Source organism: Carica papaya, chromosome 5 (assembly GCF_054855325.1).
Source record: "Carica papaya isolate Zhongbai chromosome 5, ASM5485532v1, whole genome shotgun sequence".
Lineage (NCBI taxonomy): Eukaryota > Viridiplantae > Streptophyta > Magnoliopsida > Brassicales > Caricaceae > Carica > Carica papaya.
The window spans coordinates 3240808-3263490 of NC_142313.1; the positions used below are offsets into that span (position 1 = coordinate 3240808).

At 33.4% G+C, this 22683-nt stretch overlaps 3 protein-coding genes across 5 annotated transcripts; 2 read left to right on the forward strand and 1 right to left on the reverse strand.

Annotated features, from left to right (window-relative positions):
- Window positions 1–72: 72 nt before the first annotated feature.
- On the forward strand, window positions 73–4257 carry LOC110819719 (sm-like protein LSM36B). The gene is made up of 4 exons (XM_022049020.2): window positions 73–228; window positions 2556–2766; window positions 3749–3862; window positions 3950–4257. Exons 2-4 carry the CDS (start codon window positions 2652–2654, stop codon window positions 3994–3996), a joined length of 276 nt encoding a protein of 91 aa, XP_021904712.1. The 5' UTR covers window positions 73–228; window positions 2556–2651; the 3' UTR covers window positions 3997–4257.
- Window positions 4258–4321: 64 nt separating this feature from the next.
- BT3 (BTB and TAZ domain protein 3) lies at window positions 4322–7996 on the reverse strand. Of its 3 annotated transcripts, none has more exons than XM_088219500.1 (7): window positions 7828–7996; window positions 7576–7684; window positions 6251–6621; window positions 5917–6047; window positions 5423–5729; window positions 5020–5348; window positions 4322–4796 (listed from the first exon to the last, which is right to left on the reverse strand). In XM_088219500.1, exons 3-7 carry the CDS (start codon window positions 6593–6595, stop codon window positions 4661–4663), a joined length of 1248 nt encoding a protein of 415 aa, XP_088075626.1. In that variant the 5' UTR covers window positions 6596–6621; window positions 7576–7684; window positions 7828–7996; the 3' UTR covers window positions 4322–4660. The 3 variants fall into 3 exon arrangements, with proteins under 3 accessions (XP_088075626.1, XP_021904701.2, XP_088075627.1); XM_022049009.2 differs by having other exon boundaries at window positions 5020–5333; window positions 7828–7994; XM_088219501.1 differs by lacking the exon at window positions 7576–7684.
- Window positions 7997–14439: 6443 nt separating this feature from the next.
- LOC110819704 (UDP-glycosyltransferase 74F2-like) lies at window positions 14440–16758 on the forward strand. Its single transcript, XM_022048996.2, has 2 exons — window positions 14440–15115; window positions 15929–16758. Exons 1-2 carry the CDS (start codon window positions 14462–14464, stop codon window positions 16649–16651), a joined length of 1377 nt encoding a protein of 458 aa, XP_021904688.1. The 5' UTR covers window positions 14440–14461; the 3' UTR covers window positions 16652–16758.
- Window positions 16759–22683: the final 5925 nt, after the last annotated feature.

Consider the following 22683-nt stretch of genomic DNA (forward strand, 5'->3'; position numbering starts at 1 on the left):
TTTTATTAGACATGAAAAGACCAAAATAACCCTCTTTGTATTCCCCTCCTCTCCCTCCATTTATCAGTGCACTTCTCCCTCCCCTCTTCACTTTCATTTTTATTTTATAACAGAAGAAAACCCTAACTCTGCTTCGCTGCTCAACTTACCGTTGCAAACAGAAGGAAATCGCGAATTGAAGAAAATCACCTGAGTCTGAGTGGCAATCCGGATTCAGCTAGACACCAAGTAAGGAAGGACCTCGTTTGTTCGAGTATTTTTGTTCAGTTTTCTTATGCTTTGCGCTCGTTCCTGGAAGGAGGAAATGCAAGAGTTGATTAACGTATTATTTGATTGATATTTTCTTGATTTTTTAGTTTTGTAGCTGATGATAAGTCGGAAACTTTTTAAATGAATTTGATTGCTCACGGTTGATTTCCCTCTTTTTTGTTCTTCTGCGAATTGTGGCTGTTTCTTGAGCTTCTGGTTGATTATGTTGATGTTGTCTTCTCTTTTGAATCTTTTTGGTTTGCCTCCACCTTATAGTGTCTTCATTTGGGTGTAATTGTTCCTAGGAGAGATGTTATTGGGTTTCTTAGGCTTGTTCTTTTGAGCGTTCAAGCTACATTCTCATTGTTGTTAGAACGTAGGGATTTGTGGTGAGCTTTTGGCCAACTAGGTCTTCGAGCAAGTCTTATTTCACAAGGTCTTGTATTAGAAGCAAGTCTTGTTGCTATGGATCTGCCAAAAGAAAGAAATATTTTTTGCTTGTTTTCTCTGCTACGACACTTCATTGCTTTGATTTTTATTACTTTTTCAAAGCATATGAAAATTGCATGATGACTTTCTGTGTTGAGTTGAAACTTTCCTTCATAATATCTTTGCAAGATCAAATGGATATATCAGAAGGATATGTCTATTCCTTAATTTCATACCATCATTATTGACTTATGATATCAGTTTCAGACCTTGTAAATTTTTCTTTATTCTAGAAATTGTGTGTCTTAGCATATTATTTTAATTCTTTGCCTTGAATTACTGCCTAGATTTAAGATGTAAAATGCCAGGAACCCCAGTAAAAAGAAATAAAAATCCACATTGCATAAATTAAATACTGTTCTTGCTATTTCACTGAAGGGGGTGCTCATTTTATTTTTGCTTCTATTTTCTTTTTCCTATCAAAGGATTGTGCTTTAGAGAAAATCAAAAGCCATTTTATCCCTTCAACAATTGTTTTCATAATCTGGTTTGTGCAGAGGTTTTTGAGTTTTTTTATTTTGAACCTTTTTAAAAATATAAAGATGTTATAATTTGTTAGTTTTAGTTATTTTTAAAATTCTTTAGAAATATTTTACTGTATGTTTTTTATGTTTTCCCAGGTAAAACTAATTTTGTTCTATTGTTAGTTTGTTGTTTTTTGTGGTCTATGTTCACTCATTCGATGTGTATACTTATGTTATATATGTGATGTTTCTTATGTTTTCCCAATTAAAAGTAATATGAAGAAGTACATCCAAAAACACATACAACAACACACACGTAATATTTTGAAATCTGTGTTTTGCATTTGTTTAGCATGAACCTCGTTGATTATAAGCTGTTTGTATACATTCTCAGGTGTTAATAGACAAGCTAACTAGAAACTAGAAAAGTTACGGATTAATGGCTTTAGTTTTACTTGTCATTGTTGATAATTTAACAATTAATTTAGTTTCTCCCCTCCAATTCACTAGATCTAGGGAAGAAAATCTCATCTAGATGAAGTTGAATAATAGAAAACGCATTTTTTATTGACATGATTATTTAAGTCTGTTATGTAAAACCTTGGAAATGATATATAGAGTCTTTGCTTAAAATTACGATGGTTGAGCGTGAGTACAAAACATAAGAAGCTGAAAGTTTGAGTAATATTTTGCTAAGATTTTCAAATTTTTGCTTTTCAATTACATTCGATGGTTGCAGGGTAGTTTACCCTGATATAGTATCCTAACATCTTAAAAGAAATCCTAGTAAGTTGTTTCTTTATCCGTTTCCCAGAAATGTAGATATACTAAATATCACAAATACTGATACTTGGATAATAATAATAATAAATAAAAACAAAGCTTGATATTTTAAACAACAACACTAATAGAATTCCTCTAAATCTTCTCCACATTGGGGGTGAGTTTTTTCTCAAGAAATTTTGTATGCTACTATTTCTATTGGAATGTTATTGATAGTCATATTTTTTTTTAAATTCTTGTCCTTTTCATTTTGTCTTAAAGCATTGATGCAAGGACATGGAAGGATATCCATAAAATTAGAATAGTATGTGTGCAGTTACAGTCTGGATATACATAGAACAGTTACCTGTTGATTTCTTTTTCAGTTAATCCACAGGAAACACCATAAAGATATTGCCAATTGGGGATTCTGGAGACTTGTTAATAAGTTCAGAATTTTCTTTCTCCGGATAAAACAAGGATATGGTTTAATTGGAATTATGTATTACCTTTTATGGTTTTTGAGGACTTGTTTGTGCAGATGGAATCTGCTAGTGCATGTCAATAAGCTTTCCATTTTTTCATTTGAAGGTTGTGGCTAATCCCAGCAAATAGAGTTCACATTTTGTACTGGTCAATCGTGATAACGTCTTCGCAATATATATATCCAAGTTTTAAGTGGAAAAGATGAGCGGAGCAGGAGAGAAAGGGTCAGCAACTACAAAGACGCCAGCAGACTTTCTCAAGTCAATTCGTGGGCGACCAGTAGTTGTCAAACTGAATTCTGGTGTTGATTATCGAGGTTATTCTCTCTATTTCTCTCTTCTCGTTTCGTTCTTCATATCTTACAGCTCTGTTGGTCATCTCCATTTTTCTTGTTTCTTTTTAGATGTCACTTTTCTCGGAGTTCAGACTTATCCTATATGCATAGGATGATTAGCAGTTCAAAATACTGCTGTTTCTTTTGTGTGTCGATTTCCCAGCATCTGTTGTTTAATTTTTTTTTCTTTTGAAATAGTGTCTGTTGTTTAAATGTACCTGTCATTTGTAGGTTCATGAGCTTATATTGAATGGATGCCATAAATCCCAGTCATCTGATGTGATTACAATTGCTGTGCCTGGCTTTTAGCTTCACATCATTTTGAAAGCTTTATTGGCTTTTAGATTTTTAGGAGTTTTAAGGAATGATAGTACTTTGTTCAATTTGATTGATTTCTCTAAGCTAAAATGATTTTTCTTGTTATTGGTTTGTGCATAAGTGAGATAGACAGAGAAATCACCGTAATTGTTTCCAGATATCAAAATTAATGCAGTGTGGATGCTTGTAGATAGCATCATATCCTAATCATTATTGTTCTTAAGTTCATGCTCACTGGTTGCTGTTGTTGTTGGCATGTTCTTTTTTTTTGGCCAACTCTGCAAGAGTTAATCTGTGTCAAATTTTTATCTTATCATGGTTTTAGGTTTCTTGTTTAGGAGTCTGAATTGTCATCTCAGTTATATGAGTTCTGGACTGCCATGTCAAATGCAGTAAATTTAAAAGATATTTATTCCCCTAGAGAGTTTCTTCTTATCTCCTGAATAAAGAAGACAATTTTAAGAGAAAATGACTTTCTAGGGATTCTTTGTTAATACAGTATTAGTCTCTGGGGAATTTCAAGCTCCTTATTTCTTGGTTAATATTTAATGAAAATAGAATATCAAACTCTAATATGGGTTTTCATCGTAAGTAGGGATTTTGGGGAAAAAGTTACCTTTTTATCACTTACCATTCAGCAATGCAGGCATCCTGGCATGTTTGGATGGGTATATGAATATAGCAATGGAGCAAACAGAAGAATATGTCAATGGGCAGCTGAAAAATAAATACGGTGATGCTTTTATTCGTGGTAACAATGGTAATGATCACGCATCCATCTTCCTCTTATTCATTCTTGTTCATCTTGAGCTGTTGGGTAACTTGAAATTAATTGCTCATAATGCAGTCCTTTATATTAGCACATCAAAGAGGACATTAGCAGATGGAGCTTAGAATCGTTGCAGGTCATCTAAGAATTACAACAGCCTGCAAGATGTCTTCTATGGATTGTAAGTGTTGGAAAATTTGAAAGCGATTAGATGTGGTAAATCACAAGCTAATATTGGACAAATTAGTTACAAATCAGTTCTTTTTTTTTTGGTTTTCTATTCAGGATTACTGTAAAAGTATATTCATATCACCCTTGAAAGTTGCTTGATAACATTGAGCAGATTTTATTCCTGTCGAAAGAGACAGATTTAAAACTTTCGTCAACTTTGTGTTGGGAAAAAAGGGATCAGACTAACAATGTTTACAAAATAATTTCTGTTACCACAAATCATAAGAACGATCTTGGAGATCTGCCAGACCTTATATTTCTTTAGACAGGCCGAACTGTACGGAGAAAGTAAATGATCACATCAACTACAAGAGACTTTGTTTCACCGTGGATTTCTCACTTATATTCCAAGCCAAATGCTGAACCAAGATGGCTTCTTGATCATTTTCGCATTATCCCAACTTCATTTTCAACAAAAAAACAACAAAAACAAAGCAAAGATACTGCTGTGTTTATCAAAGTAACTGCTATGATTTTCCTATTATTGCCACTTCTACAGTTCCAATTATTTGATAACCTGGAACACCAACTATCTGATCATGTGGTGAGCATATTGAATTAATATAACGATAAACCCGAGTCCCGGGTTGAGAATGGTCCGAGGGCATTCTTTGCAGCTGTAACTTTGCTCACCAACAGTCTCCATTTTGCTTCATCTTTCTTGCTTTGCTGCTGCATTTTCTCCTTGAAATGTCTATTGAAATGGGAAAAACACAAACGTGTTAGTAGTTGACTACCACAAGATTCATTAATATCATACATCAAACACAATTATTAAGTTTCACTAGGCACACATGACTTCGACCAAGGTATTACCGAATCCAGCTTCGGTATATTAAGTTTTTTTTTTCTTTTCTAATTCAGACAAATTCTCCCAATCACATCCCAAAGTAATCACTGAGAAGGAGGGATCTTACCGACAAAGAGGGACCTTGCAAGAATCAGGTTGGTTGCACATTCGAGAATGAAGTTCAAGAAGCTGCCACATGCGCTTGCAGTGAACACATCCACCAGGGACTCGACCCTTACAGTTGGAGAAATGACGAACTAAAGCTTCAAGCCCTTTGCAAGCCGGAAAATGGCAGGCGACCTGACTCCCTTTAAGTACTTTATCACGAGGACCAATTGTCCTGCAGCCATCCCTGCATATGTGAAGGAGGGCCTCCATTGCTTCATGCAGTTGCAAATACACCTTCTTCTCCTCTATTTTCCTTTGCCTCTCTTGTTTTTGCTGCATAAAATCATACTGATCATTGATAATGAACTTCAAATAAACTAGTACCAAAACTTACCAAGAACAATAATATTAATCAGACTTACAGTATCTGCTTCAACAATGGACTCTACGAGCTCTTGTTCGAGTCCAGGGTTCACACGCTTCATTACTTTCCATCCTTCCGTTGAAGATATAGATTTGAAGTCCGTCACAATCATACGAACACAAATCAAGGACAGCCTTGGTGCATCACAACTCTTCGCCAACTGAAGCACATCTATCACGTTGTCTTTTGTCAGCCATCCATTCTCCAGAATGTGTGTACATACTCTTTTCAGTGATGGAATCGAGTAGGAATGCGATAGAACCAGTAGATGGAGAACAAACTTGTCCATCTCTTCCTCTTCATAGCTGCATTGGGAAATTACATGATACGCAAATTACACGTCTAGGAAACTATACACAAATTCCAACCACAATTTAAAAAAAAATGTCCAAAATAATCACATAGAAAATCTATCAGAATCTTTTCCTATCAACATAGAGGCCTACTAAATTTACTGATAAACACATGGTACAAGATACTACTCCGACATACCAGGATGAGTATAGGAAACGAATGAATGCAACAGCAGCTCCATGAGGTACCCCGGGAATTTTGATGCATCTGATTCCGTTTCTAACTTTTGCTTGGCACAGAAAGCTTCCTAACACTGGTGATGCAACACTCTGCACAATAAAAATTATATAGACAAAAAGTCACTTATAGATTGTTGTTAAAAATACAAAAGGTAAAAGTTGATTAAAAAACAATTGGGTCCAGGTATTGTATTCCAAAACTGAGCTACGGGACAGTAAATATTTAAAGGAATGAAGCAAGGAATTAATGGCTTTAGGAAACTAAAGAAGCAAAGAGAGAAATATTAACTCACAAGAATACTTGAATGAGCTGGAATACAGTCTCCATCTTCGGTTATAATATAGACATCTGCACCAAATCCTTCCTTGAAAAGCCTGTCCCATGTATCTTTTGTTTCCTTGGGGACAAAACTAAACTTTGAAGATCTGTGAGGATGTTTGGTGCTCAAACTGGTTTTATTAGGGGGAGGAGGTGATTTAGGGATATTATGATTATAAGACATGGAGGAAGTTGTAGCTTCCATTTCAGGTAAAATATGATCTGCACTCGTTTCTTCTTCGATGTGCACATTGAATGATCCACATAAAGACTCTCGGGAAGATGATAGCCAATAAGAATCAAGATCTGGAGAAGCCATCAACTACCAGCATTTGCTAAAAATACCTGTATAGAAAACAGAAACATAATTAAACATAATTAAAAGACAAAAGCAAAAAGATAGGTCTAATTAAATAGCAAGCTAGAATGCAAGCAAAATAAGAAGGGAAGAATAAAAGACCGAATTATGAACACTAGAGTATACAAACATATCGATATAAATTAAGAAACTCAGGCCAATAATTAATGCAACTATTGATTCATTGCAAACAGGTTTGAATTTATAAATTGCTTAAATGGAATGTCGTTTTAACATTAAACTCCTCCGAAGAAGGAAAATCAACCTAGATGAATAAACAAATGCAAACTTCGAAGTATCAAACAGGAAAAGAATCAATATCTCCAATCCTCCTCAAAGAGGTAATCAGTCAATTGGGCCAAAAAAAAAACTTGGACGGAAAAGATAAATGGAATACCTTGCTTCAAGTTGTGATCTTATTCAATGCAATTACACACACACATACACGTATATAATATATAATTAACGAGAAAGCAGAGGAATGAAAACAATATCCCCACAAATCTAACCAAAGCTAGTGGACAAGAACCTTAATGTCAAAAAGATTAGTGGGTAATTTACCAGAAATTTCAAGAAGTTATCTGCTTCACCAAATGACAATTTTATTTCAAAATTATCTTATATATCCATGGTTCCACACTCACGCAAAAGACTATCAATGCACTTTATATATTGGAAAAAAAATATAATCTATGCAATTTTTAATATATTTCAATCATAAACAAACCAGCTCCAAGTTCAAAGTGAAAACTAAATTCCAAGAAGAAGACCAAGACGAAAAAAAAACGGATCTTAGTAATAAATTGAGGCAAATTAGCAATAAAAAAGGATTCCCAATAAGATCTACCGGATGAACTCCGGAAAATACGCACACATAAATACGATACCTCAAGATCCTATCTGGATGCTAAGAAAATCTAGAAAAATGGCACGCAACATACCTTCAAAAAGAACTTCTTATCTATACGTATATAAATCAACCAATATTTCCTCGATTTTTCACCAGACGTGTTCTTGACATATATTAAACACAGTGGCCTATAAAATAACCTGAAACAGAATCCAGATTAAATAAAAACAATCGATATAGACACAAATTGAATGACAAACAGAACTTTAATCGAAAGAAAAACAGAGAATACAAAAATTAAGCTTCGTGATCAAAGAAAATGAAAAATTACAGAGAAACGCACCTCGATTGAGGAGGAAAGAAGGTAATGAGTGTGTGACGAGGTGCTGAATGAGGAGAAAACGGCGTAGTTTTGAAGGAGACAGAGAGAGAGAGAGAGAGAAATGGAGACGGACGGACGTCTGTCGCCTGCAGAACGCAGCGAACTGAATTTGGGGCACGCCAACACCACGAGTCTCTCTTATTTATTCCTTGTGGATTCCACCTAAATCTTTCCCCATTGATTAATTATTTAATAATTATTATTTAATTTACTTAAATGTGATTAATAAGGTTCTAGATACTGAATTTATCGTATCGCGATATGTCGAACTTGAAAATAAACTTTATATTCAAATAAGATATTTTTCATGAGATCTATTCGTCACGGATTTATTATTCCACTCTGCATATTTGACCTATAAATTTTATTTAATAAAATATGATATTTCAAAACATAATAAAATATTAAAATAATACTTTATGAAGTATATTTAAAAAAATTCACACTAAAATAATATAAAAACATACAAAAATTTATATATATATATGTAAATATTTAGCTGGCAGGACGGAGGAGGTAGGTTGTTAAATTATGTAGATTAGTTCCGATTTATAAAAAGTAATACGAGAATGTAGTAATTTTTAAATAAAAAAATCCAAATGCGTCGATATTAGATTTAATGAATATTTAACAAGAAATAATCGAGAGACATAACATTAATAAGAAAATAATTAGTAGTTACACTTACGATAAATAATATTTTTCTAATTTAATTTAGTTGGTAGATAAATTTAATTTACTTATTTATATATCTTGAAAGTTAACAAAAATAATTAGGTTAGCCGATAATCAAAATAATCCCATCTTTTTTTTTTTTATAAACTCTTTAATAAATTTTAGTCATATTACATTTTTAGTAACATTTGAATATAATTATTTTTAAAAAATTATTAATATTGTTGTCTCATTTTAAGTTATTTTTTATTACTAATCTTAAATCAAAGTAAAGTCAAATTCTAAATTATATATTAATTTCTTAATTTTTATATGTTATCTTTTAATAGAGTCAATGCTAATAATTTAAATAATAAATGTGTTTTAATTTACTTTTATTTCATTAAATTCATTTTTTTTAATATTATCATTCAAAATACCAAATTTTATCTATAAGCTATACTAATCAACATTCATAGTTCATGGATATATTGTATTTAATATATTTTGTCATTAATGAGAACCTTTCGTTTTTCTATGCTATGAACTTTATATAATCTAATATGATGTATTAAATAAATATAAATATTTTTTATTAATACTCTTAAAATAAATTTGGAGTTATATTCTTTTTTTTTTCTTATTACATTAAAAATAATAGATAGTTAATGTAAAATAATTAAAGGAATAACTAGTTTATCAAGACAATTATATTTAGCGCATTAAATCTCAATTTAAATTTGTTAATCTTATTGTATTTTATTAAATACTTTTTGAATTGGTTGATAAGTTAGGAATGCCATTTTTTTTTTTTTTGAAGGTCAAAATATTAAATTTTTTCTAAATAAGATAAAAAGCAAATCATCTATATTAATAGAATTTTAAAATTTTAGGGAAAATTATTAATAATTTTGTTCTCATGACACAATGCTATTAATGAATAATCCAATATTCCACACACTAAAAAAAGGTGATTAATTTATAATTAATTACAACCAAAAAAGGAAACTTAAACCAAATACAAATACATGACGAGATAATGAAATTATAAACGAGAAGAGACAGTTGACGATACGGTATGAACTGGTGGTGGTGATTTCACTTTCATGTCATGTAGTCCAAAAGTGGGGACCACCAAAAACCTCCCATGTCACCACCTGGCACGGGAGCGCGACAGAGACGTCAAACCAATGGCAGATCGACACGTGGACAAGCAGATAGGAGGACGGTGGAAAAGGAGTAGGGAAGGGGAAGGGGAAGGCGGGCGGGTCGTTGGAAGGCGTGGATTTTGTGACGATGACCCAATTGTGGGTCCCGATCTGACTCGGGATTCAGGAATCCGGAACCTCCATCTCTTGGTGGGTCCCACCGAATTCTAAAAATATTTTTTTAAAAAGAAAAAAAATTCCTAATGGATGGTACGAGAAATTTATTTTTTTGAATAAATATTTTATAAAATATTGAAATATTTTAATAAAAGAAATATTGGAATATTTATGCTTGAATAATTTTCTTGTCATGGTCATGCTTTTTTCCTCTCTTTCACTACATATGGAATTTCTTGTAGTACAAGTGTATATATATATATATATATATATTAATATTTTAAGATATTAGTACGTAAAATTTTTAATTAAATATTTTTTGTTGGACATTTGATCATCATTTTTGAACGTGTGCTGTTCATACTTTACAATTTATCATTTGTATATTTGGGTGCGTTAATTTTATTTTTAATTGTTATTATATTAAAATAATCTTGTTTCTACCTCAACTTCTTTGATTTCTGAAATTGAATTTGTTGGTTTAATATCTAATTTTTTTTATCTTTAAATACGATTATTTTGTTTTTAATTCGGAGTATCGTAAATTTACATATTTTGATACATTAAATTTATCTTTAATTGTAAGGTTTTTTAAAATTAAATATATTATTTATTGTTTAGACAATTAATATCATTTGAGTTGGGATGTTTATTTATAAAAAAATTGAATTAAATCGGATTGAAAACAGATTAAAATCGAGAATACTCACCGAAGTCTCTTTTATTTGCTAATTAAGAAATTAATAAAAATAATTAAAAGTAAAAAGTATTTTTAAATGTTTTATATGTTCAATTCAGGCCGATTCATTATTTGATTTATTTCTTAAAAATAATTTAATATAATAAAATATCTATTTTATTTTAATATTAATAGTTATAAAAATACTAATCTTCCAAACAAAAAAAAAATTGTGAATTTAATTGGGCTAAAATGGTAGCTTCGTATTGGATCCAGGCCGAATTGGGCCTAAATTGGGCTCAACTGGGCCCAATTAGTTCTATTTCAAGGGCCCATCAAACTATAAAATTGGGGTTTCAAAAATATCCAGTCATTTTTTTTTTAAATTTTATAAAGGAGATATTAAACAAAATTGGAAAATCATAATTCATTAATAATTTTTTATATATATTATCCCCAGTAATTAATTTTATGCGTACTTAAAGTTTAAGAATTAATTATTTATTTTTTTAAGAAATTCAATTTGATAAGAAATATATATATATATATATATACTTTTTACCCACTTAAGATAAAACAAATTTTACATGTACTTTGAGACGTCAGCTTTTGACTAAATTATAGTTATGTGATTAAATTTATGAGTTTAATTTTGAGACATAATTATTTGATGGGTGTCGTAATATATTAAAACGACAAACGTTCACCGACCATTTTTCTGTTCTTGTTTTTATATTTTTACTCTGGTGTGCTGGTGCATGTTGAATGGATTAATTTTTTTCCCAACAATATAATTTTTAAATATATTTTATTATTAATTTTATTTAAATTAATTAAAATTAATATATACGAAGAAATATAATTAAAGAACTTATGTACAAAAAAAACCAACTCAATATTTATATTATGTAATTTTGTAATACTCCGAGCTCGAGATTTAAGCTCGGGATGACTGTAAAGACCCGGAACTTAAAAGAAAATAAAGTCATAAATTAAACGTAAAAACGAAATAATAAATTTTAAAGTTTATGTTTCTTACACTATAATTTAGAATGTCCAATAAAATTACGAAAATATTCATTCTAAAAGAACAAACGAAAAAATAATAATAATAAATAAAATACAATCTACTGAGCATTTTAGGACAATCTTCACTAGCTTTTGAGGGAAGTCCGAGTGGTGAACTATTCGCAACCCTTTTGTTGATCGGGATCTGGGTCTTGGTTCTCTTAATATGAAATAGTTAATGAAAGGATGAGCTACACTATCCCAGTAAGAATATCACACTACTCACCGATACAGAAACTGAAAATTGTTAAAAATTATAAAAACAACAAATGAAGCTATTGATTTAAGTAAATTCGTTTATCATAAGGAAAACTATTTATTGCATATATTTACTGTTGCGAGATTTTCAAAATCGACCTATAAAGACAATAACTCAAATAACATTCCAATCTCATTTTCAAGTGAGCAATAACAACCACTTTCCTTTTTTATTTGTCTACTGGTATTTCTGGGGGCTCATAAGGATGTCCCACTACGCGTGAACGAATATTCAATATTGTCAACTAACCTGCCGTCTCCATATCCTGTCCGGTATGAGCGCCAAAGATACCATCCTTCAATACCCCATACAGTATGATAGTGAATCGGGCCGTGCCCATATCTCGTCTGATATGAAGTAACATTTACAGTAGGGTTCCCTATGTACCTAGTCTGTTCATAATATCTCAGGATACCCAGTAAGACTACCATTTATTAATTCACAAGACCAGATAAATTTTTATTTGCATATTAATTTCAAATTTTACAAATCAACCTTAAATCACGTAAGATAAACAATATATATATATATATATATTAAGGAAGTACAACTGAATCATTCAACCATTTCAGCATATCATCATGTATTTAAAGTTGTAAATTCAATAATAAGTTAAACGAACAAATAAATTACTAACCGGTTCCGACTCCATTAGTAATCTGTAATTATTCTCAAAATTTTTTAAATTATATAAAATACCATATTATCGATTATTAAGCTTCAATTCCATAACAGAGAATAAGGTAAGAGATTTTTAGACGAATCGGTATCCGAAATACTGAACCTTTTACTGCGCCTACTGACGGTCTTTGGATTTTTTGAATTTTCATGCGGAGATTAAAACACGCTTCACGTACCTAAAAATACCCCAAACCGCTGGTAAGTTTTAGTTTTTTCCTTTTTGGGCAAACAGAGGCCACCTAACCCCAAATTTTGTAGGATTTCACATAGAATAGCCCTACTGAGAGAAGGAATTGCTATAGGCGGCGAAGCCAACACTGAAGCACAACGGTACCGCCGTAGGCGGCGAAGTTGGCGCCGAAGCACGGCGGCACCGCCGTGCCTAAACCCTTAACCGGCCCCTGGGAGAATTTTAACCCCTTTTGGCTGTTTTTTGCGTATTTCTATGATTTTTAATACATGCTTTGGTTTTTGCATAAAAACTCAACAAATTCGGGAACCAGGAATCGCCAGAAAGTGTAGTAAAAAAAACATTGTTTCGAACACCGATCCGAAGTAAGAATCTCTCACTCTTTCTCCCGTTACGGCTAAATTAAAATTTAATAAATAGTAAATGAAAAATTATGAATGTTGGTGACCCTTTGATTAATTAAATACAAGTTACCAATAGAGTCAATAACTAGTTATTGTATAATTATCTCTAACTTATCTGTGTTATCTATTTATTACTATATTATTTTACTTACTTACTGATATTTTGTGTACTTTAATTTATCGATTTTAATTACTTTTTGTTGTTTATTAGTTACTCAATCGTTTTCATCCTTATCTATTAATTTGATTTGAAATGAATGTCTTAATTATGTTTTCTTCAACCTTAGGGTCTTAATTTATATCATCTATTAAATGATCGTTCTATTTTCCTGTAATTATGAAATAAAATTGTTGTATGTATTTAGTGGGTGATGGTGATGGGGACATGTATGTGTAAAGTAATGTTATTCAACTAAGGATCTTACCGAGTGTCGTAAGAAAAAGTGTACGAACTCAATACATAGGGTAAACCCTACCGTAAACGCTACCCTCAGTCGAATGGGGCTGAAAAATTCCATATCGGAAAGGGTTGAGAGTTGCTTTGGTTACGCTTATACCGGGCGAGGTATTGAGGCAGTTGTATGTTTGGTGTCCATTACTAGATGAGATATGGAGACGACCGATTAATTAATATAATGAATACTTGATCCACGTGTAGTGGAAAACCCTTATGGGCCTCCAGCGGCACTGGTAAGCAAGTAAAAAGGTAGAGTTTCGTTGCTATTGATCACTTAGAATGTATAATGTGTATTGCTATTCTGATTCTTTCTCTCATAAATGGTATCGGAGAACTTAAACGTGAGTTAAGAGATTAACGTTTTCAAGTTAAATGAATTTACTTAAAAAGAAAAATAAGTTTCATTCGTTATTTTACAATTTGTACTAATCTTTGATTTTTTCTTATCGATAGTAAAGTGTTGATATTTTTATTGAAATAGTGTATATCACCTATTTATTATTAATTATTTCAGATCATGACAACCAAGATTCGATTCCTGAACAGTAAGAGAGTTAGCAAAAGTTTGCCTTTTATTTTTTCCAGTTATGCAATGAAGGTCGACCGCGTAGGTTTTTAGTTAACATTTTTCTTTATTTTATTTTTTTTAATAGACATTTCCATAATTGTATTAAATATTTCAATTAAATTATATAAGAAATGTAAATTTTAAATTTAAATTGATTCTGCAAATTTATAAATTTTAATATTATTATTCAATATAAATGTTGGGCTGTTACAAATTTTCTCTTAAAAATCAGCTCATATGTATATATATATATATAGATATAAATGCTTGGAAAAAAAAACAATTGCATTTTGCCAAGGAGCATAAGAAGATGGACAAGGAAAATAAAGGTCATGTATTGGCGGTTCCATATCCAAGCCAAGGTCATATAAGCCCTCTGCTACAGCTCTGCAAGCGCTTCGCTTCTAAAGGCATAAAAGCCACTTTGGCCACCACCATCTTCATCTCCACCACCTCTCCTTACCTCTCCTCTGCCGTCCAGATCGACACCATATCCGACGGCTACGACGACGGCGGCTTCTCTCAAGCCGACACCATCTCCTCATACCTAAAACGGCTCGAATCCGTCGGCTCTGAGACCCTCAGCCAGCTCATAACCAAACACAATAACACCAGAAACCCTATCACCTGCGTAGTTTACGACCCTTTTCTTCCTTGGGCTCTGGAGGTCGCCAAGCGTTTTGGGTTAGTTGCCGCTGCGTTTTTCACTCAATCCTGCGCAGTTAACTACATTTACTGTCTGCTTCATCATGGCAAACTGAATCTGTCTGTGTCGTCGTCTTCTTCTGATTCAACACCCGTCTCCATAGATGGACTGCCGGAGCTTGAGCTCCAGGACATGCCTTCCTTCATTTGGGTTTCTGGGTCTTATCCGGCTTACTTCGAGTTGGTGTTGAATCAATTCTCTAATGCCCACAAAGCTGACTGTATACTTGTCAATAGCTTCTATGACTTAGAAAAAGAGGTACCCAGTTTATACAATTCATTATATTAGTAATTTTTTATATATTTTGTTTTAGCGCGTTTGGTTTCATCCACATATACATATATAGTTACCAATTATGACTAAAGTTCGCAGATTCAAGTATCGTGTGCTTGTTTGAAGTTCGTTTGCTGATGCTAATTAGTTGCAGGAAAAAGTTTTACGAGATAAGCGTCCTTTATTGATACTTTATTGGAAATGGAAAAAAGAACAATAACATACTAATATTTTTGTGGTTGCTAAATCTTCAAATATATAAATATATATCTACTATCACATATCGCTGTAGCTGTGCGTATTTATGTGTATAGCTGCCGAATTGATAAGATGACAACTGATGGCGATTAGACACATGACATAACTGAAGTTAGATAAAAGCTAACCGTAGTCAGATGTTGGTTAGTACGATTAGCTGCAATTAGTTATTGAGTGATTAATTGTAATTAGTGGATAGTTAAGTTAAACTTAATTACCCTCTTGTGTGCAAATACTGTGAATGTAATTAATGTAAAGCAGCTCTCATTTTTACCTTCACCGAACCCTCTCTGAATTTTTCTCTCCAGACCTTCCCTCTCCATTTTCCAAATGTGATTCTATTCATCACAGTTTCTTGTGATTTCACACTGATAAGAACTCAAAATACATATAATTAAATTTAATACATAAAATCTGAAAAGAAACACTCATAACTTTTAACTCTTTATTAAGATAAAGAGTTCTATTAAATTACAAATTAGTATTTTTAACGTTATAGTCTATGCATGAAGATGAATGTATGAATTTGTGTGGAAGCAGGAGGTGAACTTGCTATCCAAAATTTATCCAGTAGTTCTGACAACCGGCCCAACAATCCCGTCAATCTACTTAGACAAAAGACTCGAAAGCGACACAGACTACAGCCTCCACCTCTTCAAACCAGATGCCGCCACGTGCAGCCACTGGCTCACCACCAAACCGCCGGGATCCGTCGTCTACGTCTCCTTCGGCAGCATGGCGAATCTCAGCGCCACCCAAACGGAAGAGCTCGCATGGGGCTTAACTCAAACCAACTTCCACTTCCTCTGGGTGACCAGGGCAACCGAGCAAGCCAAGCTCCCCGCCAACTTCATGGAAAAAAGCCCCAAGGGTCTGATAGTGGAATGGAGTCCTCAACCTGAAGTTCTGTCAAATGAAGCTGTTGGTTGTTTTTTGACGCATTGTGGGTGGAACTCGACGTTGGAGGGACTGAGCTTGGGGGTGCCGATGGTGGCGATGCCGCAGTGGACGGACCAGCCGACGAACGGGAAGTACGTGGAGAGTGTTTGGAAGGTGGGAATGAGGGTGAAAGTCGAGGGAGAAGATGGTATTGTGAAAAGAGATGAAGTTGAAAGGTGTCTGAGAGAAGTAATGGAGGGAGAGAGAGGGAGAGAGATGGAGAAGAAAGCGAAGAAGATACGGGAGTTGGCTGTAAAGGCGGTTTCTGAAGGTGGTACTTCTGATGACAACATTAATTTATTTCTGTCCAAATTGGCAAGCTAAGTAGATAAGTTCAAATGTATCATTAGCTATATATATATACACATATTATATTATAAAATAATAACTTTACAATCCGCCTTCAAGAAGGATTTGATTCCACGTTGTTACATCTCTCTAGGAAATAATTTATTTTGTTATCTTATCTTCTTAGATTTTATTAAATAAATAAATCTAGTTCATCATTAGGAAATTATGCCCTAGCTGTCCATATTATACCTCAATTATTGACAGTATATATATATATATATATATATATATGTGTGTGTGTGTGTGTTCTAGCTCATTAATTGAATTTAATGGTTATTTAATTTTGGGAACGGGAATAATGGGATTCAGCTAGAATTAACACATCATACCCACATGTTATATATCTAGATTATTTAAAAGATGAAAACTTTAGAACAAAAATACTTTTTAAAATCTAAGTAATACCTTGAAATCTAAGTAGTAGTTTTATTTTTTACAAAATAAATTTTAAAATAAATCCTAAAATTCATATTAAATCATTAAAATACATGTCCGAATCTATTACAATGAAAGAGAATCACGTATCATGTGATTAGTCTTCTAAATTAGTAAACAATTATTTACAATTTTCTCACTTTCTTTATTTCTGATGATGAAATATTATAATATAATGAACTGATTGACTACTTATAATTTGAAAATTATAACTGTATTTATATACAAATTTTTTATTAATTTTTATTATTCATAATTTAATCAATCACAAAATTAAAAATAATAATATAATTTTTACACGTAAACAAAATTCATACTTTAATTTGATATATTAAAATTTAAAATACCATCGATTTTATCAAACCAATTTAAACAAATTTAATTAATTTAAAATTTTTTTATACATAATCATTTACATATTGATTAATTAAAACTCAATAAACTAAACAAGCATTAAATTTTAGAGGGCAATACATTTAAGAGTCAAATTACAAATATTTTTTTCTGTCTTCTTTTTCTCTTTTTTTGACTGTAAAAATAAAAATAAATGAATAAATAACTATTAATATTAGAGACAGCCAAGAACATCCCATAGTAGAACAGAGACGAGGAACCAATGGTAGAGTGACACGTGGAAAAGTTGATAGGAATGCAAGTTGGACGACAGAAGCGGACGAGAGGAGGGAAGGAGGGCCGGTCGTTGGAAAAAAATTATCTTTTTTATTTTTAATTTTTGGGTTTTTAAAATTATATTTTTTATAACTTTAACTTCTTTAATTTTTGAATTTGGATTTCTTGATTCTATATTTAAATTTTCTATCTTTAAATATAATTATCTTGTTTTAATTCTGTAATATCCGGGCCCAATGACCCGAATAAATTTTTTTTTATTAAAATAATTATTTAATTATTTATATTTTTATTTTATTGAATTTTTTTAAAAAAATAAATTAGAAATAAGATTAAAAATAATTTTTAAAAAAATGGGTAAAAATTTAAGTTATAAGGGGTTAAAGAGCAAAAAAAAAATTTCGATAATGTGGAATGACCCAATCAACGGCCCTGACGAACCGGAGCACACTATGTGTGAAAACACATTGATGTCAGTGTCACGGGGGCAATCTGCGTGCCCAGCGATCTAACGGCCCAGGTTCGATCCCGCGCGTGTGAACGATCTAAATTTGTTCCCCTCCTTAGGTGCAATCAGACGGACAAGATCAATCGCGATGAATGACGCATATTCATTTTTTCTTTAGGCACGATGGAAAGAACGAGATCAATCGCGATGAACGGTTCAGAGTGATGCAGGATGAGTATAAATACCTTGCGTCGCAGGAGAACCCAAACCCTTGCCGCCAACCCCTGCCGGAGAAGAAGAATCAAGCACCGGAGATGAAGGTCGACTGCTGATTGCCACCACACTGGAGCCACTACCGACTGTGAAAAAAGGTATCTCATACCTACTTGAAATTTGATTCTGAGCATTTGTGTGGTCAAATCGGAGTAACAGGGACAGTGAGTGAGCCGAAAACCGCAGGCAAAGTCCAGTGGAGTCGCTGCGGCCAAAACCAAAAAATATATCTGATGAGCCCCTTCCCATTTTCCGTTTCACGCGATTTTTTGATCATTGTATTCACTGTCTTTTTATGTGCAGGTTAGCCGAAGAAAGAATCCCAGCTGCGAAGGAGGACCAGCGGAGCTGTCGCACCCAGAGACCCCTATTGCCGGTAGGTTCAGCTTTTTTGTGATTTTTCGGCCAGCCGAGGTCCCTTAACGTGTTTTTGGGTAAGAATACGTGTAGAATAGATCAAAATTGGCCAAAATCAATCAAAATCGACCAGGTCAAGGTGAACTACCACTATGGGCGGTAAAGCTGGCACCAAAGCACGGCGGCGACGCCGTGCTAGAACCCTAAAATTTTTCGAAAAGAGTTTTGGACACTGATTTTAGATGTTTGAGGTATTTTTAGGTACGTGACGAGTGTTTTGGATTCTGCAGCAAAAGTTTAGGAAACTCGGTACCCGTTAGGAGGCGTGGTAGACAACACGACATCTCAAAACATCGATCTGGGTAAGGATCTCTCACCCTATTTCCTGTTACGGTAAATTGAGATTTAACGATGTATAATTTTGTATTTTGTGAAAATTTAAAAAATCTTAAAAATAATTACCGATCACTAGTGAAGCCGAAATTGATTAGTTCACAATTTTTCTGAACTATTCTACTTATTTGTTATTGTATTGTTCATGTTCTTAATTTATAGTTTCTTTGGTCTTATCGATTTATCTGTTTTATTCGGTTATCTGTTACTCGATCCCTTGTTATGATAAGTTATATCGTCTATATAAATATCACCTGATTGATTTATATATATAATATGAGATATATGTATGTGTTTATTGGTTGTTTTGTTGATGAAAATATTTATATGAGAGACTTACTAGGTACTCAGGGAAAGGGCAGATGAGCCTGGTACATAGGAAACCCTACTATGAACGTTGCCTCAGTCGAACGGGGCAGAAAAGTCCCTTACCAGAAAGGTTTGAGAGATATGGTTCACCCTTATACCGGACGGGGTACGGGAACGGTCGGTTAATTGTTAAAATTAGATATTGGATTCACGAATAGGAAAAAATCCCTGTAGACACCCAAGGGTACCAGTAAGTAAGTAAGAAAGAAAAATTATCGTCTTTTGTTTTCTTATGTGTGAAAATGAAAAGTGGTATAGATATGGGTCTCCATATGTTATTTTTTTTAGAAAACTCTTTACGATAAGTATCAAACAAACGTTTTTAAGTTAAATATATTTAATTGAAGCTAGAGCCAATTAATTATTATTTTTTTATTTTTACCAATCTTTAATTTTTTGTATTTGTATTAGTGTGATATTCTTACTGGATCAGTGTAGCTCAACCTTTCATTAATCATTTCAGATCAAGAAAACTAAGATCAAGATCCCGATCAGTAAGAGGGTTGTGAGTAGTTTACCACTTGGACTCCCTTCAAGTGCTAGTGAAGGTTGTCTTAGGATGCTTATTTATTTACTTTTTTTTTATTTCTTTAATTACTGTTTGTCTTTTAGAAGAGACATTCCTATAGTCTTATTGGACATTCTAAATTATTGTGTGAGAAATGTAAATCATAATTCTATTATTCACTTTCGCATTTAAATTATAAATTTATTTTCTTTAAGGTTCCGGACCTTTATAGTTGGTATCATATCCGCATTTTTTCGGAACCATTTCTTACACAAAGACTTAAAAATACCAAATACAAACTATCACTTAACCCTCCCTTATGAAATGCAGGTACAAGAATATGAGGAGATGAGTGCCACCACTAAATCGAGCAGGCCGGGATGGTTCACTTTAAGATAATGTTGATCGACTCTTTGAGATGGTGGAGAGACTCATCTCTACCTAGTAGGCCTGAGAGGAAAGGAGGGAGCTGTCTGACCCTCCTCTGTTGCCATAGTTTGAGTCACCCTTGCAACAAAAAGATCTGGAGCCACCCCAGTACAACCCTACTCTTCTACCATACCTTCTGGCACCGCTACATTACAACCTGGTGCCTCCATCACATCATTCAGCACCGCTACAGTACAATTCGGTGCCTCCACTGTATCATCTGACACTGCCACAGGACCACTCGGTCCCTCTCCAGTATAATCAAATCCCTCTTCCACGGGACTCAGTTCCACCCATGATGGACCCATACTATATTGAAAGGTACGAAAGACTAAACTTATCTACCTTTGTAGGAGTATCCTCTTTTGAAGGGGCCGAGTATTGGTTAGCTGAGATAGAGAAGGCCTTAGCGACTCTTGGGGTAGTTTCCAAACAGAAAGTTGTACTTGCTACCTACATGCTTCCAGTCACCTGGAAATAGTTCTTGATGGCCTTCAATGTAAAGTACCTCCCAGAGCACTTCTGGCATTTAAAGAAAATAGAGTTTGCACACCTAGTTCATGATGATATGACTATGTCAGAGTATGCCCGAAGGTTCCTAGAATTGGGCTGATATTCCACTGAGAGCATGAGGGATGAAGGCAGGAAGGCAATGAAGTTCGAGTGGGGCTTCTATCCTGAGATTATACAGCAGTTGTACATATTTGAGCTTAATAATTACTCAACTATTTTGGCCAAGGCACTGGTAGTGGAGAGGAACCTTCGCATCTTTTCTCCAATAGTGGGGAATCTCATATCCCTGGTTTCACACTGCAGACTAGCACCCACCGCACCAGTTCAATAAAATAAGACACCTAGGTTAGTGACTTAGGTTCCTCTTTAAGCTCCGGTAACAGGACGCGGTAGGACCTTCCAGCATTATGACAAGGATCATAAGGACCAACCTTACTATCGCCTCAACAATATTTGCTGCGTATGTGGGAGTGCCCAACACTGCGCGAGAGAATGCCCGCGAAATCAAAACCAAGCTAGACCTTTTATCCAGGGCATTTACAACCTCACTCAGTAGGATGGTGAATCTAACCCAGACATGATACATGGTACGTACACTATCTGTAATAACCATGCACATGTTTTGATTGATATTAGTGCTTCACATTCATTTATCTCACATGCTTTTACACCAAACTTGAATGTATTACTTGAAAGACTTAATTCTGCGTTATTTGTATCTACTCTTGAGAGTAGAACACTACTAAGGGAAGTTATATACAAAGCTTATATTATAGACATAGTAGATAGAAAATTAAGTATAAACCTAATATAGATTGATATGGAAGACTTTGATGTAATTCTAGAAATGAACTGGTTAGCGGCATATCAAGCCACCGTAGATTGTTTCATAAGAAACTTGCATTCAACCATCCTAATAAAGAGTCATTTACAAGTTAATAAAAATTTTAAATATTATTCTCTCATGATAATTTTCTTAGTACATAGTATTTTAACTCGGTTATCTTCTCTATATTAGGCAAACCTAAGAAAAAAATTTGCATTCAAGAGATTCTGGTAGTTCAAGACTTCCCGGATGTGTTTTATGATGAACTACTCGGATTGCTAGTAGATAGAGAAGTTGATTTTACCATAGATCTTTAGCCTAATACCCATCCTATCTCGATTGCTTTTTACTGCATGAGGCGTATTGAAATAAAAGAGCTGAGAAAACATATCAATAAATTACAGGATAGTGAGTTCATCCAACATAGTGTGTTTCCTTGGGGTGCTCGAGTCACATTTACAAGAAAAGAAGATAGGATGTTAAGATTATGTATTGACTATAGAAGATTGAACATAGTCACGATCAAGAACAAGTACCCCCTCCTAAGATCGATGACTTTTTTGACCAGTTATAGAGTGCCTAGATCTTCTCAAAAATAAACATAAATTCGGGTTACCATCAGGTAAAAATTAAGACTAGAGGACATTTATAAGACGACCTTCAGAATTAGGTATGGACACTATGAGTTCCTAGCCATGCCATTCAGACTAACCAGCGCACTAGCCATTTTTATGGACTTAATGAACAATATTTTTAGATAATTCCTAGATCAGTTCATCATTGTGTTTATCAATGATATCCCGATCTATTCAAAAAGCTGAGAG